The sequence below is a fragment of the Pholcus phalangioides genome, unplaced genomic scaffold (assembly GCF_987345545.1).
Source record: "Pholcus phalangioides strain wild (caught in Gottingen) unplaced genomic scaffold, Ppha-v1.0 ptg000009l_1, whole genome shotgun sequence".
Lineage (NCBI taxonomy): Eukaryota > Metazoa > Arthropoda > Arachnida > Araneae > Pholcidae > Pholcus > Pholcus phalangioides.
Window position 1 is genome coordinate 17,273,533 of NW_028301602.1, and position 27,763 is coordinate 17,301,295.

At 40.2% G+C, this 27,763-nt stretch overlaps 1 protein-coding gene across 3 annotated transcripts; it reads right to left on the reverse strand.

The window, feature by feature from the left end:
• Window positions 1-3,063: 3,063 nt before the first annotated feature.
• LOC149082144 (protein CEBPZOS-like) lies at window positions 3,064-26,241 on the reverse strand. Of its 3 annotated transcripts, none has more exons than XM_089235642.1 (4): window positions 26,074-26,241; window positions 23,045-23,089; window positions 20,876-20,975; window positions 3,313-3,444 (listed from the first exon to the last, which is right to left on the reverse strand). In XM_089235642.1, exons 1-3 carry the CDS (start codon window positions 26,186-26,188, stop codon window positions 20,878-20,880), a joined length of 258 nt encoding a protein of 85 aa, XP_089091768.1. In that variant the 5' UTR covers window positions 26,189-26,241; the 3' UTR covers window positions 3,313-3,444; window positions 20,876-20,877. The 3 variants fall into 3 exon arrangements, 2 of the variants coding, with proteins under 2 accessions (XP_089091768.1, XP_089091767.1); XM_089235641.1 differs by lacking the exon at window positions 3,313-3,444 and adding an exon at window positions 18,242-18,399 and having other exon boundaries at window positions 26,074-26,240; XR_016193170.1 differs by lacking the exons at window positions 20,876-20,975; window positions 23,045-23,089; window positions 26,074-26,241 and adding an exon at window positions 13,076-13,231 and having other exon boundaries at window positions 3,064-3,444.
• Between the last annotated feature and the right edge of the window lie 1,522 nt (window positions 26,242-27,763).

Here is a 27,763-nt window from a genome sequence, read left to right on the forward strand (position 1 = left end):
GGAAATTTTTGGAAATTTCAACCAAATCTCATTTTTGTGAGGCCCCTTTTCTCTTGAGGGTGGCCCATGCGTTAAGACGGCACTGCCCGCCATGAGCAGTTGGTACTACCTTACGAGTTGTGCCGGACGTGTAACAGTCTGACTGAGTGCGTATTTAGTATTGTGTATGATTGATAAGCCCTGTAGCCAAGGGCGTAGCGGGGGGGGGGACTTGGGGGTCTGATCCCCACCCCGGAAATGTGAGAAAATGGCCGAAAAAAGGGAAAAAGATGGCTAAATCTATTGTTCTATCACTTTGGTCCCCCCTCCCACCGGATACGTGAAAGTGGTCCGCCCCGAACGAAATTTCTGGCTACGTCCCAGGCTACAGGCAGGTAGTAGAGACCACGGTGATGCATGATTTGCACGAAAGTGAGATTTCGTGCAATATCCATAAAGTACGGTCTGGTCTTCTTAACAGCTGATAGGGCCCTTGGGCAAACTGATTTTTCTGAGCCCACCCCCTAATCAAGCTAAAAATACCAGCCTACTAATCTGTCGCAAATTGTAAACAGATATAATTGTCTTGGAGTCCTCGGGCTGTATCTGGGTGAGACATACGCATTAAGAGCAGGGCCGCAACTAGATGCTTCGTCACCCGGGGCAAGTGCGGGTTTTGGCGCCCCCTTGTAATGTTGAAGGAGAGGTTTGAGAATAAAATTTGTGCCCCTTCTGGTCCATCGCCCGGGACACGAGACCCGCCTGCTCTCCCCTAGTTGCGGCCCTGATTAAGAGCAATATCCAAGTTACAGAATAAAAATTTACAAATCAGTGGAGTCAATAAGCGAATCCACTGCATAATGGTTTCGGGGGATGCAATGAATATATGCGATGAGTGGGGCACGAATGGGCGATGATGACTTTAGGAGCGTTGTCTTATCGTTAATTATTATTACCCGTGCGAGACGCACGTTCTCCGCGCCAGGATCCCCCTTTATGATGAATTTACGGCGTGAAAAAACAAAAAGTGGTGAAAATCGTCCCGAGCCCCAGGGCTGGAGCCTTGTCAGCCCACCCCTTGTGGGGGCCATGAAGAAACGTTTCTGCGCTCCTCTGGAGTATAAGCCGCACCAGTAAAATGTATCCCCGCGGCATGTTTACAGATCACCTGAGTTTAACGCGAAACGTTTTAAAATCAATGAAGTTGGCCCACTCTTCCCCTAAATTTTGCGCACCATTGCATCTCGACAACGGAGGTGTTGAGAAAAGTCGAGGGAATAGGCGCAGGGCCTATAGGACTGGTGTACCGGAAATAAGAATGTAATCCACTGGGGGCGGCTCGAGAGAGACAATCTTTGTGGGACTTACCTTTTGTGCTTCCTGCCTATCCCCTACATCCTGCGTCAGGGGCTCTAAGCAGGAATCTTTCGTGGAGCACGAAATCAGATTGTCATGGGCTCCTTCTACAGTTAATTTATAGTGTGAAAAAGAAAGGATAATGATAAAAGCATAGTCCCGGGTGCTGGAGCCTTTCCTTACAACTTATTCCAACAATTTCCTGACAAAATAAATCTTTTTTTGCCCTTTCACGTCGGATTTAGCACCCCTCCAGAGCGGATAAAAATCATTTTATTTATGTCACCCATTCACTATATAGATTACTCTTGAGCGTCGGCCCGTGCTGCCGCAATGGGTCGCATGCCCAAAGAGCCGCCCCCGTACTCTATCACAAGAGACTAGTGCGCATTTTTTGGTTCCCTCACCTAGTATTTCTTTTCCAGAGCCGTCAAAATGAAGGTCAAAGGAAAAACTCGACTACTCGCTTGCCCGGTCCCTAGAGCACCAGAAACCAGGGCCGTCTTAGAAGCACCATGAGTCCTCGGGCCATGTGATTTTTCTGAGGCCCTATCAGGCAAATTTATATGCATACTCCTTGAATATATCAAGTATAAAAATCTATACATATATGTATTTGATTTTTGTGAGGCCCCTCTTCTCTCGAGGCACAGGTAGGCCTCCATGCGCTAAGACGACACTGCCAGAAACAACTCTTTCAAATAAATTTCTGGATAAAAACTAACTCGTTACACACTCATCCTTCAATGGTGATGAAAGTGATTATGACTCACCAATAAGAGCTGTTTTGAGGATTTAGTAATCTGGCGGCATTATTAAGAAAGATAAAATAAATCTGGCTTTAAAAGCACAAAAAAAGGACGCATGCTCAGAACATTTGCCACGATAAACAATGGTAAGAGGTTTATCCCGAGGTTTCTTAGGCCGGGATTACACTATAAAAGTTTGATAAAAGTACTTTTATAAAACTTGCATACCGACATGCATAATAACAGCATAAAACTTGCATACAAAAATGCCAACAATAAGATTGTTGGTTACATTCTAGAAAATACAACCGATTTTATTCGTAGCATTTTTCAAGTTGTATAAAAGGACTTTTATCAAACTTTTATAGTGTAATGCCGGCCTTAAACTGTCAGCCTCTCACCAGGGTCACCTTTAGGGGCGGCACACGTGAGTTTTCGCACCCAGGCGGCAGCTCTCGCGGAACACCAGTAAGGCCGGTTTACACTATAAAAGTTAGACAAAAGATCTTTAACAAAACTTTTTATAGCGTAACCCCAGCCTAAGAAGCAACGAGGTTAATATAAAACTCAGACATTACTGTCAACTGAAGAACGTCCGGAAAAACTTGACGATCCTCTGCGTGTACATGAATAGCTGGTTATTAGTAGAAATTAGTATACCAGACAATGGCGGGGAATCTTAATGCCATCTTTCATTGAAGAGAGCCAGAAATTACGCATTTGCACGTGGGCTACGAGGAATGAATTTCTGCCACTCATAATTCATAAAAAAGGACTCATTTAATCGACGCAACTATCAATTTAAATTTCGCAGATACCCGCGGTCGTCGCTTAAGCCTCAATCAGACGGGCCTTCAATTGAAGATGAAGCGGGCAATCATACCAAATGACGGCCTCGCTTGAAAGAAGACTGATTGTTAATGACCTTCTTTAAAACGTATCCGGCAATGGTGGAATTCTGCTTAAGATACAGACAACATTCTTATTAAACACAAACGAACATTTATTGCAAGTTTTACACACAAATTCTCCAGTAAAAAAAAAATAATGAAATCAAAACTCTGAAACGATGTTATTGATTGCGCTCCTTTGGCAGATTATTGCAGTTGTTGGCAGAGGTAGAAACACGATGTCGACTGATTCAGCAGAGTCCGTCGCCGGCAAGCATCTTCTTGGCGCATATCAGCGGGAACTGCGTGGCTTTGAGCAAGAGACCCGTTATGCCGTTACAGCCCGGACAGCAAGCTTCCAGAGGACACAGCAACACGTACCAGCCGCAGAAGAAAAAGCCCACGGGATACCCGATGAATATCAGGATCAACAGCCAGATTATGGACCACAGGCACTTGCACATGTTTGGCTGCAACGAATAAAAAATCCATATGAAATCGTTAATTATGAGTGAAGCGTATCAAAAAAAAAACCACTGAATTATTATAATATTCTGCCTCAGTGACATGAATACACACCTTCTTAACTCTTCCTGCCCCTATCATAACACTCTTTTTACCCCGGCGGTGACCTATCGGTTTGAAATTCTTCGGAATATGGACTGGGTCGCCGTTTCGGTTAGTAAGTAAGTGAAATGAATATATGACGCAAGCACATAAGATAATGGAATTTTTCAACTCCAGCTGTTGTTTTTTCACGCTACGATCAGGGCCGTCTTAAGAGTATCATGAGCCCCCGGGCCAAGTGGTTTTCGGTGGTAAATCCTAGAAAATTCTCATTTTTGTGAGACCCCTCTTCTCTTGAGGTCCGAATGGGCCCATGCGTTAAGACGACACTGGCTACGATATTCAAGATGGTGTTCTGACCAGCCAACTCTGGAGGGTCTCGAACAGAAACATCGAGCATGTCCAAATGCGACTGACCATATAAAGAAAAGGTTACTTGGAATGTTAGTTGGCGTCTCAATCTTTCCTCGGAGCTCGTGTGCACTGTGACATCATCCTCGGATAAGTCGCCATCTGGTGGCAGTGTCAGCAATTGTAAGTTTTGGACAGAGTTATAACTAACCTAATTAGGTCCGACCGTCCATGTACGGTCCCGTTCAGTGCACACGAGCTCCAAGGAAAGATTGAGATATTCGTTGCCTTTTGTAGTCTAGTGCGTTCACCTGGAAAGTGAAAGAAAGTGGGTTCGATTTCCCGCAAGGGCAGTTGAATATTTTCTCTTCCCATATATATATATATCTTCGCATCAGCCAGCTGTTAAAAACCTACGTAAGTTCTGTTTTCTTTCCTATCTCTTCACCATCGCGAAGCTTTATAGCAACCTCTTACTACGATTGCTAAAAAGAATTGTTACTTCCGTAGATAATAGATTAACATGGGGTTAGGTTACGACAAGGTTACCATATTTATCATCGATTAGAGATAATCCAAATTTCTTGGGGAAAAACCTCGTACGTAAAGTGGTTAAAAACAATTACGATAAAGAAAAATAAATTTAAGATCACACACAAGAAAGAAAAATTGAAGGGAGAAACAAAAATGAATTTCAGTAGTCAGAGTTTCTTTACTTCGGAAAATGGAAGACAGACGGCAGATTGAACACTAACAAGCGTAACTCAACAACATAATCATGTTAGGGGTCACTCATACACTCAGAACACACATTCCGGCATTTGCCGATTCGTTAGAAATTCCGCAGAGGAATGTGTACGAGGAGCATATACGATATACGGTTAAGTAGTAGTAGTCAGAGGGTTTATGAAGGCCTGCTGTGAAGTCTGTAAAGAGCCTCCCCGGCGGGGAATCGAACCCCGGTCTCCCGCGTGACAGGCAGGGACACTAACACTATACTGCTATCGACCAAACGGAACGTATGGTCACCGTATTTGCAAACGGGACTTGTCGGATATAGTTATCATTCGGATATAGTTATCAGAAACCCCGAGTCCCTATGTGAACATGTTAAGTGGCATGGACAGTATTGTCATAATCGGCGCGGATTGAGTAAGTAGAGCCCGGATATGCAATCTAATACGCGCATATGCATTTGCATAGTTTTGGCCTTCTTCATTATTAATACATAAAAATGCATAAAATGGAAGAATTTTCAGAATAAATGCATGTTTTGGAGGTTTAACGAAAGCTCACTCATATTTTTACAATTTTTCAAATGAATATTGCTCATAAAATGTGCATAGCATCGGGGTTTTTTTTTCCCGGACATGAACAACGTAGCCTTTGGGGTATTGTATAATATATTGTAATTAATATTGAATAATTAACAGTAGCCGAAAAAGGGAATTAAATAATAAGTATAAAATTTATAAGAATTAACAGATAATTAATGTAATTGATTACGGAAAAAACTGACGAATAGAAAACTAATTATTCAAGGGGGTGCAGAAAGGTAAGTAGTATTGAAATGTGGGGGGGGGGGATGGGGGAAAAAAAGGTTAATAACCACTGGTAAAGAAGTTAACATATTCTCTCTCGGGGGCTAGCATAAAAAGCAGTGGAACACCCGCCCCCCCCCCACCAGATAGGAAGTGAGGGAATTTCAGATTATCTTCTGATCCACCGGAGCTGTGATCGGTCATTTGCTGTCAAAAATCAAGTGGAAATAACGGCCTGCTACTTTGCTACTCTTTGGAATCAGTACCTACATATCTCATTATCATAAGGCCCTTATGCAATTTAAGGCCTCCAAACTGTGATCTGTAATGAACTGTAACTCGTCACTTTTAACCCTTTGAGAAGCACTTTTTATTTTCAGTATTTAACCCTTTACGATCACGGGCGTAATATTGGGTCCAAACACCACCGAGATTAATTCAAAACTTCTGTGGGTTTTCTTTCCTCTCTTCACCATCGCGAAGCTTTATAGTAACCTTTACTTTTTCTTTCACTTCCGATTTTTTTTTCTACACATATAATGTACATGTAGGAGCGAAAGAGAACACATAGGGCGAGGGTGAAAAGAGGACTTTTTAAAAAAATTCTCTTACCTACATTATAACTATTACAATTTTTCTTTATATATATATTCCCCTCCCCCTTTCTTTATCTAACGTACGGTTAGGTTAGGAGAGGGTTACTAGATTTATCGCCGATTCGTCAAATAGAGATAAACCAAATTTCTTGTCAAAATCTTGTACGTAAAATGGTTAATGTAAAGTTATTAAGTGGTACGTAATCACTTGATAGATGTAATTTTAATATCTAGGCCTCACGTGAATGTGAAATATGGTGAGAAAATCAATTATGCATCCCTGATAGGGACGGTGGTGGTTGTTTATCTGCGTAACCACTGCCCCTGTGTAACATGGCATCGATCAATTTAAGATTCTAGTTTTACATGAAAAGAATATAGTGATGATTATTTATTATTTCATTGGTAAATGAGATGAAAAATTTCAAAATCTCGTAGGTCATTTAAAATTATAATGACAAATCTAGTCCTTATTCTGATCCTGTTTCGGACGATTTTGTATCAGCAATGTACCAATAATGAAGATACAAAAAATGTGGGAAATAAAGATCACAAACATGTCTGAAATTATTCATTTCATTCATTTCTTCTAACTTTCACAGATCATGAAATTTGAGACACCTTTCTGATAAGACCACAATGGCACTATACAAGTACAGCACATAATAATTGTTCAGTGAAGCTCCTCTTTGGTACTGAAAAAAACTCATCTTTATAATGCGTTTTACTGGTAGGTGGATACAGTATTACGTTTTGTCTTTTACTTCCCCCATTCAGTGAAAAAAAAATTGTATAATTGGCGGCAGACGTGGACATTCACCCCCCACCCCGTTAGAAGAGCCAGTGTCCGCTTATGTCCCCAACTCCTGCGTCCCTGGTAGATCCCATCAACTACATAGTTCTCAGAATTTCAAAATTTTTCTTATTCACTTTTACAGTTATGATAACACACACAGAAGCGTGTTATCGTACTAGTTTTTTCTTTTTTGCACATTAAAACACGAAGCTTTCCTTTGTCAACGGGAAAAATAATCGCACACCTACCAATGGGCGTAACAAATCAGCGTTTGCAACCATTTACGTAGAAATACATAAGGATGTGTAGGATGAGATAACACGTCGTTTCACGATTATTTTTGCATGCTTTCTCTATCCTTATCAAAGTCTGACATAACGTACCTCATATTTCTCCTAGACTTTGACACTAAACGAGTACCCAAAAAAAATCGATTCCCATTTGAAAAAAAACAGGCACTTTTGAGACAAAATTATAAATGTATAAAGAATTTTCATACATAGGCCAATATAAAAATCTCGCCAATTAAATTGTCACTGACAATGTGTGTTTCATATTTCTTGCTATTCTTTTCGCCCCAATTTCAAACATAATTTCGAAAGAAAAAAAAGTTTATATACGATTTCGACACCAAAAATACAAAATTTCTAGTAAACCCTGAGTGTCTAGTGCCCAAACTTCTAGCCTTACGGATTCCTCGAAATAGTATATATGATAACTCCCTGCAAACCTAGAGGTTACTAGCAAAATCAGCTTGATCATTCTCTGACCTAAACTCAAAAATTGACACCAACTTTCCCAGACCGAAACTCGAAAATGCCACTAACCAAAAAACTTAAAAATTGACCCTGAGACATTTCCTCAACAAAACCCAAAAATTGCCCCGATTTTCTCTGACCAAAGCTCTAAAGTGGAAGGAAGACCCATTTTTGAGTTTTGGTCGGGGGGGGGGGGGTGTCAGGGTCTTCTTGACTTTCCGACAAAAATCCTAAAATTGAATCCGATTTTCCCTGACCAATAATCGAAAATTCTCCCGACTTTCCCTGCCCATATTTAGTTTCCCTGATTTTCACTGACTTGGCGCCGATACAAATGAAACATTTGAGAAGGGGCCCGGAGGCAAGCATACTCTCAACAGGGTGATCAAAAATTAAAAAATGTTAAAAGAATAATTTTATATGCTGTACAACGTATTTGTTTCAATTTAAAATGCTAATTTTTGTTGCTTAGTCAAAATTTCTCTGTGTGGGAAGAGTATTCCCTGTACCCTCTCTTCAGGCTAGGCTACATGTGTATAACCCCCCCCCCCCCAAAAAAAAATCGGTCCTTCGTTCGGCCAAAGCCTCACAAACAGGGGACCAGCTTAAGAGCACCATGGGCAAGTGATTTTTCTGAAGCCCTACCAGGCAAGTTTAAATGCATACTCGAAAATTTCAACTATCTCATCTTTATGAGGTCACTTCTCTTGAAGAGGGCCCATGCGTTAAGACTGCTCTGCTCATAAACTACATGTCTGGTCTTCATATGGGCGGATCTAGAGCTCGCTGTTGGGAGGAGTAATTTAACAAATTCCTAAAATATTATTCGCTGTGAATAGGGCGACCATAACCATACGCGCGTTCTGCATTTTCAGGGACAAAGAAAGTTTTTTTTCCTTCTTCTCCGTCTTGACTTTTTGACCTGGGGTGTTAATGTCTTAGGGGTTTGTCCGTTCTTTAGTCGAAGTTTTCTTGAAAACGTTGTGTGATGCAGGTAATTTTCAACGGATTCATTGAATGCAATATTTATCATATAGAAGTTCTTAAATTTCATGAATTTCATTTCGCATGGGGCAGTTTGATCACCACCCGCCATAGATCCGCACACGAGTCTCCATATAAAAGGCTTTGATACGACCAGTGGCGGATTAAAGTCGGTCGAGGCACTGGGAGCAAAAGGAAAATATTGGGCCCTTGAATTTGATAAAAAGTACGAAGTTTTGGTTTTTCGGGGCGCTTTAGAAGTCGGACGCCCGGTGCGCTGTTAAATCCGCCTCTGGGTACGACTCATTAGATCACACTAGAGGTCCCCATATACAAGGTTTTGAAGGGGGGAATTCTGGACAATTTCTTCTATAATGTATATTTTGTAATGTACGCTTTTTTTTTATGAATAAATTGCCAGAGGTATCCAGTCCGTGAGGAAAATTAGTCGATATTGCCATATGGCGATGTGGCCTGGGTATCCTTCAGTTTGACGGACAATCTCTTCACATCAGAGCCAAAAATGACGAATTTTTTTTTATTATTGTGCTTATTTGTAGGTCAAAATGCCCTTTAAAAAGGAAAAAATAAGTTTATTAATTAATTTGGGGCGATATCTTTACTAGGACCATTTGAGTTTGATGTACCTCTGGAACGAAAAAGATGTTCATGAATTATCGGGAGAATTATCTACTCTAGAAGGTATTGTTCCAGCCCGATGCATTTTTTTTCCTCTCTCAGGAGGGGGTATAGTAACCTGAAGCCAAGTTCCAGCCCTTGTGCATATCTCTATTACCGGTTCATAGGGCCTACACGTGTCAGGCCACGACCACCTAGATAAGGAGGTCGTGGTCAGGCACTTATTCAGGACCATGTGACAAGAGGGGCGAATTGTGAAAGTTCGTTTGATCGTCACGTAATTTACGGGACAAATTTTCCCATATTATTCGGCTCTCGGGAGAGCGGTCGTTCCCATCGCCCCCGTAAGGATCTGCGTCTGAGCGAAGTCAGACATCTTCAGCTGCGATTGGAGCGGATGCAGTATCTTGAGCTGTGAATGAAACAGAGCCAGACAACTTCAGATTCGAATGGAGAGAAAGCAGGTATCTTCACATACACACAGTTGCGGATTAAGTAAAGGCTGGAATCTTCAGCAGGGAATGTAGGCAATTTAATATCTTCAGCTGAGAATAAATCGAAGGCAGACATCTTCAGCTTCGAATGGAGCGGAGGCAGGCAGATCCAGGTGGATGTGTCGAAGCAACATAACGTGCAGGTGCATCGGGTCATTCTGTATTTAACGAGAAACAGACAAATTTCCCCCAAATTATTAGCCTCTTGGGAAGGGTGGTCGCCCCCCTGGATCCGTGCTTGACTGTGCGCTGGATAAGGTCATACGAACCAACAACTTGAGAGGGACAGCGTCATTTCATCATAAATATGTAATATTTCAATCCGAAACGTGAGGTGCAAGTTAAACATTTCTTACTACAGGAGCTGCAGACTTCTATGAATCTTGGGTGATAACAAGAAGTATATTGACAGCTGAGATAAGAGAGCTTAGATTACAGAAATTGTTTTTTTCTCTCTCTCTCTCTCCAAAGTCAGGGCGTCACCTCGTTCAATCGTTCAAGTTCGAGACCCTCAAAAATGACATAGGAATTTTCAAAATTTAGTATCACCACAGGTCGGTCATTTTTCGATCTGTAAATCCAGGAATTCTCCCCATCCCCAACTCCGATAAAAATTTACTACTTGGACTCGTCAAATCATGAGTCATCTCACTTTTTTAGGCCGGTATTACACTATAAAAGTTTTATAAAAGGGATTTTATCAAGCTTTTATAGTGTAATACCGGCCTTAGAGCCTATTGCAGCAGGATCAAAGACATCCATACTCCAACTGACATAGGTGTATACGAGAAGGAGCGCATAGGGCTCAGCACCCCCCCCCCCCACTTCCAACTGGATAATGAAAAGTTGAAAATGGAAATTCCATTTCCCGAAGAACCGCTGCCCAATTTTTCTAGGAAATATTCCCTGTATCCGTTCTCTTCAATCCATCACTGAACTCCTCCTAACAGAGATAGAGATTCTTATTTGAGACCCCCCTTCCCCTCCAATAAATTTTATGAGGGGGTTGAACCTTGAGCAATGCATGAATATGCAAAAAACATCTCACCCTATTCCCCTGCGCACGCCCTCAAATCCCGTATATATACGGGACGTCTGCAAACCCTACGCTTCTCCACCCCTTAATTCTACCCATGTCGACACCTCTGCAATTTGTAGAAATTTCTAAAATTGATCAATGTTGAAAAATTGTTTTTTGCCATGCCCCCGTGCTCTTTCTTGCAACTTTCGTGCAAAACATAGCGTTATTCAACCAAGGAAGGATTCAGAGGGGAGGCGATCACACCTCTTCCAAGAGCCGGTTGATATTGTAAAATTTTGCCGCCCTTCTATTCTAGTCTAATTTTATGGAGAACTCATTCCACAGATTTGACGCCCTAGCCCTAACGAAGCCCCCCCCCCCACCTGTCTCCAAGCCCCTCTTTTGACCACTCACATGCTTGGACACGACCTGGGTCGTCCTTTTGGTCGACCACCGACTAGGTCGCTAGCTCGTTATGTCATTCACATGCTTGCAAACTCTCTTGGTCCCTTTCTCTCTAGGCAGAGATTTCCAAAATCTGAAAAAATACAAATCTACAAATACTCTATCTTACATGCATGTGGGATAGACAAATTTTTCCCATTCTACTAATTGACCAATCGTTCCTCAAATTAGTCACCCCTCTGAATTTGTAGTCCTGAGCTATAACTCGCTTACCCCCCTCCCCCCCCCCACGTAAATACGCATCTGGATTCAGCGAGGAACAGGGGCGGCTCACGCCAACACCATCTATAGCTGAAGAAGAACTCATGACGTCATTGAAGGTCATCTCACCTATAGCCATTGGATATACTCTAAAAAAGGGTAGAGACAACACCTTCTAGAGCAGGTGTTGGCAACGTTGTTAGTAGAGATGGCACATGCGTCGGCCTGCTATGCCCAATGGTGAGATGACTTTTCCCCAGTGACGTCACGAGCTTCGCGAGGAGGCCTTCCGCTATAGATGGTGTTACTCTAGTTCACCTGCCGCCTGAGTGCAACACCGTATGTGCCGCCCATGGTGGGAGGCTGAAAAGGTTTTAGTCAAGGGGACTCATCTGGTTTATCCTATTTTTTACCCATCGAAGCCGTGAACCGATGTTTAACCAAAAAATTGCACTTGGCCATGCATCCCGCTTTCAAAGAAATTGTCCCGTTTCTTTTTTGTCTATAATTACTTTAGTCTTCTTAATCATGCCGGATAACTTTATCCACAATAGAGCACTCGTTGATGAGCCATCCAGGTAGGATTTTTTTTAATCTAAATTTTTTTTTAAAAATACAGTTGAACCTTGTTAATGCCGAAAATACCCACTCCAAGGCTTTGAAAGTGGCAGTAAGGGGTTTTCGGTGCTTCAGACCCCGGACAAGTGAGAACCCAAATTCTTTCTTAGCCTTTATTTGACCGCTCCTGAAAAATTATTGGGTGGGGCAGACAGGGCTCCAGCTCGGGGGTAATTCCCATATTTTTTCCATACTATATTTACTATAGAGAGCCCGTGAAAAATCTGACATTAGGGTCGCTAAAGATCTAAGCCTGGGGGGGGGGGTGGCTGCTGCAAAATGCGAGGCCATGGCCGAACCAAAATGCGCTCTCGCACACCCTATATGATAGGGTTAAATTAGGTCCATTCATGTTTCTGGTATTACAGCCCCCCAGGCCCAAGTTTTCTCAACATTTCCGTTGCCGAGATATGTATGGCTCAAAAAGAGTGACAGTGAGTGGTGTCGTGTAAATTTTAAAAATTTACATATCTAAACAAAAGCTTGGGCTGCCGCCCCTTACAACCCACACCCCTCTTGCACACTCACTTAAACCCAGGCCTGTAACCAGGAATTTCGATCGGAGAGGGGGAGGACCAAAGTGGTCGAACAATAGATTTGGCCATCTTTTTTTCCCATTTTTTGTCATTTTCTCACATTTCGGGGGGGGGGGGGAGGAGAGAACCAGACACCCCCCCCCCCCAAATCGTTGTCCCCTCGCTACGGCCTTGCTTAAACCGCCCCGGCGAGAAATATACATAGTTATGAACAGTGAACGTTGTACAGTAGTTCCAGGAAACCCTTTACTTTCTTGAAACATGGATAATATTTCATGGGTTCAACGGGGATAGAAAAAGGAGGCTTGAAAACAGGAACGTTTCAACAGAATCATCGTGGGACCCCGGGCCAAGTAATTTTTCTGAGGCACTCCCTTCTTCCCTTTAGCAGCCCGCTCTCCCCCGGGCCGTGCCCGTGTGAGGCCATGAGCTAAGACACGGCACTGCTTGAGAAACGTTAATATTACACCATAGTCAATAACACGCATGATACACACAAAAGAAAAAGTAAACAAATAATAAATAATCCATTACCTTCTTGATGAGCAGTTATGCCGACGCTCCAATAAACAGGTGCTCTTCTGTCAGCGTACAACTGGAATAACTCAACGAGCACTGTTCTCAACTCACACAAAAGATTAGGAGGAAGAAACAGCGGCCTCTCAAAAACGAAAAAGATAGGCAAGCACTCAAAATATCTGTTGGTGTGTCACGCCTTCATGATGATGTCGTAACTTGGCTTCTTTTTTTTTTTACTTTATAGTACCACGTGACGCTCTAAAACAGCGTGGGCCGTTTGTATATACATACACCAGCGTATGTAGGTAATAGGAGGTGGAGGGGTTCTGGCGTAGATTTCCGGTTTTCTCACTACTAGACGTTCTTGAGTGTTAAAAACTGATACTGTATCGATTTCTTTTACGCTCGGTAGGAGGCTTGATGTGTCGAATTAATTAGTCAACGAAGAACAATAGGCCAATTGAATAGTACCGCAACGTGACCTGTCACAGAGATATACCTGAAAGAGTTCTTGAGCAGCTTTGTGGAGATAACAAATCAACGGCTTCCATATCCTATACAGCAGTGTTTCTCAACCTTTTCAGCCTGTGGCTCCTTTGAAGTGTTTTCTTCTCATGGCTCCCGTCTTTACGGCCCTATGTCGTTCAGCATGACCCCTGCGGGCAGGCCCGTCATTTTTGGGGGGGGGGGGGGTGTCGGGGGGTGGAACACCCCCCCCCCCCGGCTTTTGAAGATACACTAAAAATGGTATATATGTATATATATACACAAATATATATAAAATTATAAATACATTAAGTACATGTTCTTTGCCCTCCCCTGGAAAAAGTTAAAATGACGGCCCTGCCTGCGGGGAGGTGGGGGGGGAGGGAGTCCAGGATCTTTAGTTGTTGACCCCAGACCAGACCAGTGAAATGTCGACATTTCAGGGGACACTCTCTATAGTTAATTTAGAGTGTGAAGGAAAGCAAAAAATGGTAAGAATCGTCCCGGGTCCCCAGGCTAGAACCCTGTCAGCCCCACCAATGAGGGGTGGGCAAACTGTCTTATTAACCCCCCCCCCCACACACACACCCAACCAAGAGCAGGACACTTTCTGCATATGGAATTGAACTTAATCAAAACTAAATTCATAATGAACTTGTATAAACAGAATCGATCTCTCCGAACCCTGGGCCAGCCACATGTCCAGAATGGAAGGAGGGAATGATCATCACTCTTAAGAGCCTTATTGTATGATAAAAACAGGTCTTTTTTAAAAATATTGCCGATCCAATGGGCATACACAATAAATCGAACCATCCGACACATCAACATTGTCTCAATATCGTGGATTCCCAAGCCAAGTGATGTTCTGGGGGCCCCCACACTTAGCTAGAATAACAGCTTACATACTTACATTTGGAAATCATAATAACAATTTCATCGTGCCGGCTCTCTCTCTGGAGCCGCTGTGGTGGCCGAATGGTCATAGTGACGGTTCAACCCCACCTTCGCCGCAGTGGTGGTCTGCTGAAGTTGGTTTTCTGTTGTCCCCAACTTCGAAGCGCGAATGCGAGCTGATCTCACTGTTACAAAGTCTCGCCACAGAGAGCAACAGGCCGATACAATGATTCAATCATCACACTTCAGTCATAGTTAGAAAAATTGATGGCAGCACTGCACATATAGTATAACAATCGTTACACAGAAACAAACTTCACGTTAGATTCACAACACGCACATTCCAACATGTACCAATTCGTTAGAATTTCCGCAGAGGAATATGGATGAGGAGGTGCATGTATGGTTTAGTGGATTTCATTCATGGTCCCTTCAAATCGGGTTCTGAAAATACGCAAAAGTAGTCATGAAATCCTTAGACAATAGTTTTCAAAGTAAATTTTATTTCATTACGATCTTGAAATGATGAGAAAAATTCTTATTTTCTAGTCGATTTGCATGCATTGTACGGATCCAATTTGCTTGTATGTGGATGAATAAATTTGAATGGAATAAAACGTGCTGCCTTATTTAAATTTCACCATGGAAGCACACACACAGGCATACGCAGAATTTTCTCGAGTGGTGGATTCAATTTTTTTTATTCTTAAGGTGGGGGGGGGGGGGGGGTTACGTTTCTTCCTGCAAAATAACACTATAATCTCGGCTTTCCCCTCCCCCTTTCCGCGTTACGCCAATGAAAGCACAAAACATACTTCTATTAAATAAACTGATAAGGTTCTCACATCCGTCGTCAATCGATGGTGGAAAGCTTCTTGGGGGAAAAAGGCCGCCATTGGTACTGCTTAAGCAGGGCTCCCACTCAAAAAATTAGAAAAAGGAGGAAAAAGCAGGACCAAAAAAAGTTGTAGGATGGAGGGAGGGGTACCTCAAAGCCCAGTAGTATCTAGGAGGCTTTGGTACCCCTCTCCTCAGACAACATATAATCATAACATAATAATAAAAAAAATTCCTAAAAAATTTTCATTAATTTTTTTTTATAGCACTATTTCAGTATCCTGTAAGACTGACATTGAAAGTCAGTGAAATGACAAAAATGACGGTTGCAAAAACAATTTTTGGCAAAAACAGTGGACTAGCAACCAAAGATAATTAATTCTTTTCTGTTCTCCTCGCAATATAAATTATATATATTTTTTAGAGTCTTCCACAGTCCAGTCAGTCACAACACTCTTCGACAATGCACACAGCAAATTATGAAGGCGTGTAAGATTTTTAAGAATGACGCTCCTTCAAAACCACTTTCAAAAGCACAGGGCAAAATGTGTAAATTACAAGTTCCGATGTAAATGAGTCAAGGTGAAACAGATGGTTTTACTGCTTTATGGTTTTTACTTTATGGAATTATCTTTCATTAATTCTGGAATTATCTTTCTTTAATGCTGGAATTATCTTTCGTTAATGATGGAATTATTCCTTTCATTAATCTTGGAATTAACTCTTCTTAATTTTGGAATTATCTTTCATTAATGGTAAAATTATTTTTCGTTAATGCTGGAATTACCGCTTTCATTGATTTTGGAATTATCTCTTTCCTTAATTCTGGACTAATCTTTCATTAATGCTGAAATTATCTTATTTCATTAATTCTGGAATTATCTTTCGTTAATGCTGGAATTAGCACTTTCACTAATTTTGGAATTATCTTTCATGATATATACAGTCGAATCCCGTTATAACGAACTCCAAGTCCGATTTGTTGGCTTTTGATGACGGGGGGGGGGGGGGGGGTTTGGATGATGCTTACGTCATCAACCACCTTTTATAAATATATGAAATATTTTTAATGGCATATACTGTGGCTTGTGGGCACGATCTCGCTATTGATAAGTCTCCTAGAATGTCTAAATGTTTCGTGGATCTTTCAAGTGATCTAGAAATGTGTTTGGGCCGCTTAAGTACTCTCGAACTGTGCCACGGATCATTCAAATGATCCGTAATTATGCCACGGATCACTTGTAATCTAGGAATGTTCCGCGGGTAACTTGAGTGATGTAGAACCGCACTGGGGCCGCTTAAGTGCTCTAAAACTGTGCGACATGTCACTCAAGGGATCTCTAAATGTGGCACGGATCGTTTAAGTGTTCTGTAACTGTGTCGCGGGTTACTTAGGTGGTCTTTGAATGTGCTACTTGTGATCTGAAAAATGTGCCAGGGGCATACTTGAGTGATCTGAAAATGTGCCACGAGCTGCCTAAATGCTCTGGTGTTGCGCCGTAGGTCACCTAAGCGATCAGTAAATGTGCCGCTTAGTTAATTTTTACAAAATTAAGTTTGAGGGGCCAGACCCATCAGATAACCCCCCCCCCTTCCAGGCCAAGTATTTATCATTATATGGCTTAGAGGGTAGGTCACAATGAATTTCTTAAAAAGAAATTTTGAGTTCTCAGCCTTCGAATAGCATTGGAATTGACAGAAATTGATTATAAATAACATATAAAGGTATTCTTTTGCAATTTTGATTTAAAAAAAAATATTTTTTGCATTGACAATTTTTTTTGATCGTTTGGGGGGGGGGAGCTCGCTCCCCCTATGTCCCCCTCCCCACGTACAGTCTCTGATCCCACCAATATGTGATAGGAGGTAGGGGGGCAGAGATGACGAAATTTTGCTGACAAGGAGGGGGAGAGGTGAAAAATGGCTGGAAAATTGCTGACATAATACTTGAACGGCCCCTATTTACAGGAAGGCCTTAGCTGGCTATAGCCCAGGGCGGCAAGTTCAGAGGGAGCGGCGAAAATTTAAGGAATGAGTGGTCAAGGAAAATTAACAGAATTAAATGAAAGAAGGATGGAATTTTTTTTTTGTCCATAGTAGTAAAACCATAAATCCGTCTCTGCCTAGAGAATGGGAGAACTAGGTGATAATTGCCCGAATAAGTGACCTGGAGTCTACAAACATGCGAGTAATCAAAAAGAGTATCCTAGGAAGCAAAGGAGTCACTAGAAAGTTTGCAAGCACATGAGTAACAAATACAGTAAGCAAACATGTGAATCACAAAAAGAGCAATCCAAAAAGCGTGGGACCAGGTCAATGAGTGATCAAAAGAGTGACCTACAGAGAAAAGTCAACGTGTCAAAGTCAGGACAACAAGTGATCTGCAGAGAGCAAAAGACCAGATCAATGAACGACCAAAAGAGTTTACAAGCATTTGAATGACCAAAGCAGTGTGCAAGCATGTGAATGACCAAAAAAAATAACCTATAGAGGAAGAGACAAGGTCAGTGAGTGACCAAAAGTGTAACATAGAAAGTGTGCAAGCATGTAAGTGATCATAAGATTGACTAGGAGGTGTATTTGCAGGAGCCATAACAAAGGACTGCAAATTTGAGGAATAACTGGTCAAAAATTTTCACTGAAATGAGGGAAGGGTAGCAATATTTGTGTAGCCCACAGGTGGAAAAACTATAAATCCCTCTCTGTACATCACAGAATGGAAGTGTTTCAATGAATGAACAAATTACACAATACTGTAGATGATTTTCGAACAAAAGAAATAATCAATTTTTGAAGGGAAAAAAACTTAGAATTTTCAACTCTGTTATTTCGAGTCCAAGTACATGGTTATGAAAATAAATTATCCTATGCTATGATTGCAACACTTGAAAGAAGCTTGCAGTTGGGCCAAACAACAATTTAAATCATGAGTGCTGAAATAAAATTTATATACAATAACTTCAATTGTTCAAAATTTAAAACGTTAAATGTTTATTCTTCACCAATATATGTCTTCTGTGATATACATATTTAAATCTGTACATACATGAATGTTGTTTTTAACTCATGAAAAACTCATTCAGATCAATACTGAGCATCCTACAAGGCACAAAAAAAATCTGAAATGAAAAAAAATTGGGAAATTTAATAAGGTGGGGTATAAAAAATCAGTAGTAACTAACTTGTGACTGAGCGATTTGGTACAAAAATAATAAGTAAATAAATAATTCAATATAGTATTATCCGGAATTACAGTCATGTGTTCATATTTGGGACAATTTCGAACTTCGCACTGAAAAATCAACCCCTCAATCAAACATAAAAATTAAAAAATTTAATTGCCCACATTCTGAAGATTGTCCAAGCTCTTTGTACTGATAATTTGAAAATGTTAGGTGCACATTTAGTTCCTAGAAAAAATAAAATAAAATGTTGTTTATCCCAAGTTAGGTGCGGGTACCCTAACTTGGGACAGAAAAGTTTTTTGTATGGTTTGTCCAATGTTTAGGTACCTTTCTTTAAGATTTTGACAGGTTAAATATTTTTTCAAAAAAGCCCTAAGACAGTACTAAACTAAAAACAATTCAGAAATCATTGTATTCATCAAAAGTAATGCAACAACCTTTATGACAAAATCACAGCATAAGTTCTCCGATAAGAAAATATCACACATCTCAGCACACCATCAAAACAAGAACAAATAAACTTGGGAAGTAGAAAACTTAATAAATTTGAGTAATGCTAATGTCTGTAGTGAAAAGAACAAAACATTGAAATGTTTGAAAATCTTGCGGACAAAAGTGCAGTGATCTCTGTGGATGCTAAGAGGTTTCAAAATTCTTTATCTCATTTATTTAAACTTAATCAATAACATCAACATCAAGAAATAAAAACATGTAAGTACTCATAGAAACGGATTCTGAACAGCTGCCCATCTGAACTAGCAAGAAAAGGTTGTTTATATCAAGAAATTGAGATAGTTATACACAATGTACTGCATGCAATCACTCGAAAACTTAACAATGACAATGCATTTTCCAACTTTTGACAACAGTGCCTAACATGTCCCAAGTTTAGATAAACTTGATTTTTTTTCTACTCAAGCTGTACTTAACAATAATGCTGATAAAAATAAAATAAAAGGATTGAATCAGCATTCCATAGGGAAGACTGAACTTAACATTGCCCTAAATCAGACACATTCCCCGGTCTTAACATAAATGTGGTGCAAACCTTAGAGTTGTTCAATAAAAAACTTAGATTTTTGGGAAAAAACATATGAAAAAAAATTTTCTCAACAGAAACGTGTTCTACACTACTAAAACTATCATGAGATGTTAACACAACAACAAACAAACGTGATGATCTGATCTATCCCTAAAATACTGACTAAAATAAAAACTACATGTTACCTATATTACTGACTACATTTCTGAGACAGAGTTAGTATTCCAGTGTTAAACATGACCTGAAACAGCCATCAGGGCAGCCAATTTATTAAAACCAAAAGTCCCAAATCGTCCAAAGTAAGGGAGCTGTCCCAAGTATGGACACTTGACTATAAACAATTTTCTGTAAAAAAATGCATACAAGGATTTAGACTAATGGTTCTCAACCATTGCACTTCACCTCATAGTTGGAAAAACTGGTGGCAAATGGCAGCACGACACATAACAAGCATTACACAGAAACAAACTTTACGCCAGGTTTTACTACACATACACGCACATTCCAACATGTACCTTAGATGAAAAACTAACTCATTTTCACATAGTCATGAATATTGTTTTGTAAAGGGTGTCTGTGGCTTTAATTTGATTATGCACACTGGGTCCGTAGAACACAAAAACTTAAGAACCCCAGGATTAGACAACTGGTTTATGTAAAGATGAATTCTGAAGTAAAATGAATTAAAAAGTTGAGCAACTGTATGAGCATGCTCTTATGATTTCAATCATGAGTCGAAGAACGAAACGTGTCACACTCACACACACATTTGTGGTAACTGAAAGTTTTAAAAGTGGCATTAACGGTTGGAAGGAAATGTCAAAGAAAAATTTATCACGTAGGTCAAGCATCTTTGAATCGATGCTAAGTGCTTAATAGTTGTACACAATTTTCTACTTAGGAATCATTGTTGGACACCGTAATTCCTCATTCAAATTGTGTTTCAGGATTAGCATTATTCTGATTTGAGTCTGAGATTAATTTTGAAACTGTTGCTCTTTTTCTAATGATGGGCACGAATGTGCGAGCAGCTTCTATAGCAAAAAGCCCCCGGGCAAATCTCGCGATCTCACTGAAATTGTCCATTTCACCTATAGTCATTGGATATCTGCAGAAGAAGGTAAAGATTTCGCAAATGCAGGACTGCAATATTCAATGGCTACAAGTGAAATGGACGACTTCAGTGATGTCAAAGCTTCGCACTGAGGCGTTCTATAAGTGTTGGATATGCTCACAATTTTAAAGAAAGTGAGAGACTATCTTTTGGATACTGGCATACACTAAAATCAGACATAGAAAAATATTTCATAAAAAAAAATGAGCATGTGCAAAGAATGTGAACTAAACAAAATCATTTAAACTACTGACCTTCAGAAAGAAAATCTCTTGAAGTTTGTGATACCCCAAGCTTCTGAATCACCTTTCCTGATCTGTCCAGTTCCAAACTTTTCATCAAAGTCATAATATACTGAAAAGAAACAAGGAATATAGAGTGATTACTTAATTCCCCTTTCCACATTTTACAGGCGAACTGTTGATTCTAGAAACATACTTCCAATTAAAAAAATTATCCAAATAACGTGTATAGAACTCAAATATTCTTCATTCATGTTGCAAGGGGTTGTGTAGTTATCAAAATAAAAAAACCAACTTTTTATACAGGCACCATGTCTTCAAAAACCAATTAGAAAGTTTCTGCCATCTCTCCTGAGCCCAAAAAAAATCCACGTTTTAAGTGCAATGTTCCCAAAGAAATTTAAATTTAAAAATCGGAGGAAACTTGGGCAAAAAAAGCATAAGTTAGGGAAAGAAGCATTGTCCGTTAGTTTCTGCTATTATTTCCCAACTTTCCTCAAATTTTTAAGTTTAAATACCTCTGAGAACCCCTCAGAAACGTGAATTTTTTTTGTCCTAGTCTCAGAAGAGACAAGGCAACAACTTTCTAAATTGGGTTTTTCAGCACAGATGTCCATATACAAAGTTAATTTTTATATTTTAATAACCATACAACCCCTTGCAACATTAATGCTGTATACTTCAGTTCTACACGTTATTTGGATCATTTTTCTACGTCTCAAAGATCAATTTAAAATGTGGCAAGGAGAATTAAGTGTAATTTAAGTGTGAAAGGAAAATAAAATAGCAAGCACAACATTTCACCTCTTGCTCAAACAGGTTTCAAGTATTTCTAGAGTCAATATGAAAATAGTCAGATGTGTTGTAGTAGAACTGCACAATATCTTATTCTGTGCAACTTTACACCAAGAGAAGATATTTTCAGTAAAGTCTGTATTATCCAGGTACAAAAATTTCAAGCCCTCGGTGAACATGGAGAGTCAAACATGAAATTACTGCACAGATGACATGCGGTTGAATGGAGGATAAAATTATTTGATAACGATAAGAAGATACATTATATCTCAGCAAACGAACACGAACACCTCGGCTCAAGAATTTTTTTGCTAACAAAGATTTTTGCACAGTTTTTCAGTCCTGGCTGAAGAATGCTTTTGTTGATACAGATGCACACGCTAACCTAACTTAGCCACATTGTGCACTAAATTTGTGAGCCTGATGTGAAGTTTGTTTCCATGGAATGCTTGTTAAGTATTGGCTTTCTCGTGTTCAAATCTGTTTTCCCCATATCCATCTGCAAAATAACGAGGATTGCATTTTTGACATGACAAGTGTCAAAAACTGGTTTAAACCATCAAAAACATAAATGAATGCTTTGGGTAATGTTTTGAACACATCCTTGAAGTCAGTGCCATCTTAACGCATGGGCCCCACCCGGCCTGGGCACGGCCTGAGGCCTCAAGAGAAAAGGAGCCTCCGAAAAATGAGAAGCAGTTGATGCAGCAGAAATTTTTTTGAGAATTTGTCAGATGGTGCCTCACTGAAATCACTTGTCCCAGGGGCCCACGATGCTCTTAAAATAGCTCTGCTTGAAGTCAGAGCTAAACTCACCAAGGTAAAAAAAATTAATATCTATAGTGGAAAAAAGCATTAATGTTTGTGCTATCTGGGTCTGAGGTAGGGTGCACACTGCACCAATATGGCTGGCATGCGTAAAAAAATAGCCATGGATTAGTTTAAGAAAACAAAAAATTATAAAACAGATTTCTTACCGTGTTGATTTCTTTACACACGTCATTGTTCAATGTGTACTTTGCCTGAAAGAAAACCTCATCTATCACCCAGTGCTACCTTAACCCCCTTGGCACAGCCCGAGAAGGAAGGGGGACTCACAACAATGAAATCTATTTAAGATTTCTGATATTAACCATATAAATTTGTAAGCATGCCTTTCTGGACAGGTGAGGTGAGAGGGCTGTAAAATGTCTTTGTCTGGGAGCCCATGATGCACTTAAGACGGCCCTGCCATCACTCTAGTCTGTAGGCTTATATAAATAATTTCCTATATCTTTCGTGGATGAATATTCACTGTATTATATACGTGAGTGGAAGATTGAAGAAAGTTGTGGAGTTCAATAAATAAACAATAAAAATGATTGAGAAGCACATATTAATGCTTACCACTAAGGATCCGCTCATCATAATCATAGACTTTACGCCTCAACTCTGGAATGGAAAACAAATGATATTAATGCCGTCTGGCTCACTTATAAAGAACACAGATATTACAAATTTTTATATACAATGAAGTTTTCCCATGTCCCGTGAATTTTGTATCGCTTATTTATACTATTTTGTATCGCTTATTTATACTATTTTGATTGCTTATAACAAACACTGATTTCAGCGAAGTACACCTATAACAAATTTTAAACTGGTTTTCAAGCACAAACAAATTTTTTTCTAATCTCATCTAAATATCTTATCTGTAAATTTACTTTTCTACAATATGTAGGTGCAACAAGTGCCGCTGTGGTGGGCGAGCGGTCATAATGACAGACTTGCATCGCAAGGATCCAGATTCGAACCCCACCGTCGCCACACAATGGTGGTCAGTTGAACTTAGTTTTCTGCGGTTCCTAACTTCAAGCCAATCTCCCAGTTAAAAAATCCCACCACAGAGAGTAAAAGGCCTACAATGGTGCAATTAATCTATCATTATACTTCCCTCGTGGTGAGAAAATTTGACGGCAGATGGCAGCACTACACATAAAATGCATCACACAGAAAAAAACTTCACATTAGATTCACAACACAAACACACACATTCTGGCATGTAGCAATTTCCAAGTATCTAACCTCCTTTTGTGTGCATTTACCAATGTTTTGTGAATATCAAGCACAAAAACCGTCTGTTGCACAAAAAATTTCATTATGTTACAAAAATTACATAATTATAATTAGATACAGATATTAAAGTCTGCTTATAATGAACAGTTTCCGTTTGCTCCGACTTTGTTATAAGTGGGTGTGACCAGGGCCGTCTTAAGAGCATCATGGGCCCCGGGCCAAGTGATTTTTCTGAGGCCCTACCTGGCAAATTCTCGAAAAATGCAACCACTTTTTATTTTTCTGAGGCCCCGCTTCTCTTGAGGTGCTCGGGTGGGCCCATGCGTTAAGACGGCACTGGGTGTGACTGTACCATGATAAAAATACTGAAACTGTAAATGGGTATATATTTGTTTCTGCCAAAGCTCCAAATTGGCCTATTTTGATGAACATTGACCAGTACAATGTCCGAATTTCAGACTTCAGCCAGCCAGCTTGCAAAGTGGGTCTAAGATCCCTGGCCAAGCCTGAAAACAAAAAACGATTCAGATGTCATCGCCAAGCTGGCATATTTTTTTCTGGATAATTATGTCTACATCAGCCATGGCAATCAGGGTTTAATCTAGATAAAAAATTCCTTTAGCAAAAAATCGAAAATGAGGGGCAAAGCTTTAGCTAAATGCTACAATGCTAATCATTGGTGGTTGGATGTCTACTCGTTTCGTACCTCCTGTATGCATTTTTGCGAAAGTGGGTACTATTTCTTTCGCATTCTATGATTTACTTTCGCATTTTTCACAAAATGCAACCGTAGCTTAAACCCTGATGGCAACCCATCAAACCATACGCACAATATGGTAATATATTTTTTAATTTGATTAATTTGACAGAAAAAATTATATGTCCATATTACTATATAGTGTTTCTGTCAAATTTCCCTTTTTTCCCCTTATGACATATGGAAGTAATCCAATACATATACTATATATAGCCATATATCATATGTTGGCAATTAAAGATGGATTTAGCACCCATGGATTGTCTTACATCAGCACATTGAACCAGTACTCTCTGGCCACTTTGCAAAATGGCCGGCCAAACACAGAATCATTTCTGAAAATCAGACATTTTCCAAACCTCTCACGAATTGATCGCATTTCGGGCTTTGGCAGTAACATATACATGATGAAATGCTGGTACTCAAGAGACCAACGAAACATATTGTTATGAAGGAGTTAGCGTTACAGGTGGAATATATCAACACTATGATAAATGAATTGGTAAGAATGTCAATACCTAGACTTGAAAAATCAGTAGTTTATCACAACGAAATGTTTTGCACGAAAGAAAACATGCTATACAAATAAAAGGGAAAACTGGGGGAGTTGGATTGCATTCTGTGACTATGTGACCAGTTTTCCTGGGAAGTTCCTATTTGGCGACAATTAGCATCATATTTGGTGACAATTACCGCATATTTAGCGAAAAATTATATTTTCCCTGAGAAAATGTTGCCAGCCTGAAATCTCAAGGATTAAAAAAGTATTTTCCTTAGGCATATTTCATTCAAGCAAACCACAATTTGATGACTTTCTTTTTATATATAAAGATATGAACAGGGCCGTAGCGTGACTTCTCGTGTGGGGGGGGGGGGAGACCGGGGCAGACCTTTGCTTGGGGCACTCCTTGAAAATGTTATGAAAGATCATAATGCGAAATAATAGTGCACATTATCTCCCATTCAGCTCGGGCCCCGGTTGCCCCCCAGCCTAGTTACAGGCCTGGATATGAAAAATCGGAAGAATCTGGTTTCCAATAGGCATAGGCGGAGATTGACTTGGAAGTCTGGGGGGGCAAGGTCATTATTGCTTGGGGGGGGGCCCACGATGATGATGTCAGCTCATATATACATTAGATCAGTCGCCTCCACCTTTGCCGGTGGGGGAGGGGGGCAATGCCCTCCCACGCCCCCCCCCCCGTATCTACGCCCATGCCAATAGGAAGATTTTTTATGGAACAACCACCAGCGCCACTGCCTCGCAGAATTCTTCGAATATTCTGGAACAACGACAACCCAGCAGAACAACAAACCAGAGCGCGCCAATGATGGCAACTTATCGCCGGAAAAAAGTCGCCAACTTGGCGTGTCCCCTATATCGAAGCTGTTCCGCGATTTTCCTTATAGAGGGTAAACCGAATGAACATGCACCGAGTAGGAGGAACATATTCAAAGAATAATTAATTATTAAATTCAAGAGCGAATAATAATTATTGTTCAATTGAATTAAAAGATGATTATGAAATTTCATTTTTGAGACTATGACACTAAAATATGGTTTCGATTATCACATATTAAATAATTACGGAGCATAATCATTAACCTCTGGAAGTATTTAACTTTCTAAACCCGTAGTAACAACCAGCTAGACCACATATTTCTCCGATTATTCCGCCATAAATTGTATACTTTACGGTCTTGGCCAGTCGTGTACTCATCTTCTCACACACGTCTTCACTGGCTTGTTACTTTGTTTGTAAACAAACTTTCGACGTGCCCAGAGTTTTTATCTTCTGATCTGCGACTGATAAGTGAAATTATACTACAGGATATAGCCGTCCGGAATAGAATAATATTATAATACAATGACCATATTTGATCCCTCAAATAATGTGTAAATCAGACAGCGTGACCATATGTCCCGTACTTATATGATAAATGTTTGTTTTTTTTATTTTTTGGTGGCCAAGTTGTCATTTGTTCGTTGGTAAAAACGTTTTATACAGAAATATATGCCAGATATGACATGATAAAAATGGTCATTATGTCCATTTTGAAAATGTCGAATAATTACCATATGCTGATACTTCGAGTTTTGGAAGATAGATGGCGTCGCCGGGGGAAAAAAGTTGAAATGCTTCGCGGTTGAGAATCGAACCCTCAGTCGAGACTTAAAAGAAAGACCTGGCCAGGGCCGTTTTTTGGGCATTTTTCAAGTGTAAGCGAATGATATTTTGGTGATAAAAAATTTGCTCCTCCCTCTCCAGTTGGCACCCTAAAAAATCACCCTCCTTCAATTGGTGCCCCAAGAAATCGGACCCTTTCAGTTGGCACCTTCTGATGCCGCGAAGTTCACAGCATTCAAGATCCGGCCCTGCACCTGGTGAACGGGGGACGAAAACAGTGACCTAGGGCAACAGTTCTCCAACTTTTTCCACCCGCGGTGTGGCGCCCCTTTCCGGCTACTCCGGCTCCCCAGAGCTGATTAACAAAGAATGTTTTCGAAAAACTTTTGTTAGGGTTGGAGACACACCAGGGCGCCGCGGTGCACAGTTTGAGAACCCCTGACCTATGGTGCAAAGCATCATACCATAAAAGTTCTTTTATAAAACTTAAACAAACAAACAATAAGCATATCGGTTGTATTCGGGTGAATGTAACTAATAGGCTCATTGTTTTTTTTTTTAAAGTTTTGTAAAAGATTTTTATAGTGTAATCCTTAGGCCTTAGATGTTGAGCAAGCAATGGTATTCTTAAAATTTATGTTGCGGGTTTTTCCATTTCCACAGTCTTTTTCATATTATCCTGGAGCAAGCTGGACCACGGTTACAATTGCATCCTCCCTGCTTGGAGGCAACTTGAGTTCTCATATCATGGGAATTTCGACAATGGATGGACAAAGCCTGTAAACACGTATCAAGGAAAACACAGAAACACTTGCGTAAATGAAGAGGTATGTTTCGGAGTGTAGAAAATATTTCCCCAGAAAAAAATAATAATAATCACTTAAAGATGAAAAAAAGGACAAAAGGGTGAATTTTTCTAAACGTAAGGAGGACGCTTTAAATGACATCAAAAAGAACATGTCCTCCTAAAGAAGAACGTCTGGTGACCCTAAATATAGGATCCTATGGATATTTGGCCCCGGAACTTGGAGGCTGAGGCTATTTGAGCCTCCCCAATAAATATTGTAAATAATTAATGCAAATATAAATGCAACGCAATCTCCCCCCCCCCTTCCTGCGTTTATACGGGATGCAACTTCCAGCCCCTCAATGAGGGTTACCAGACGT

Coding starts and splice junctions, on each gene's coding strand:
- LOC149082144 (XM_089235642.1), bottom strand. CDS start 26,188: ATGAGTACACGACTGGCCAAGACCGTAAAGTATACAATTTATGGCGGA. Junction 23,090..26,073: donor AAAGTTAAATACTTCCAGAG/GTTAATGATTAT, acceptor TTTCCATTCCAG/AGTTGAGGCGTAAAGTCTAT. Junction 20,976..23,044: donor TGATGAGCGGATCCTTAGTG/GTAAGCATTAAT, acceptor GTTTCTTTTCAG/TATATTATGACTTTGATGAA.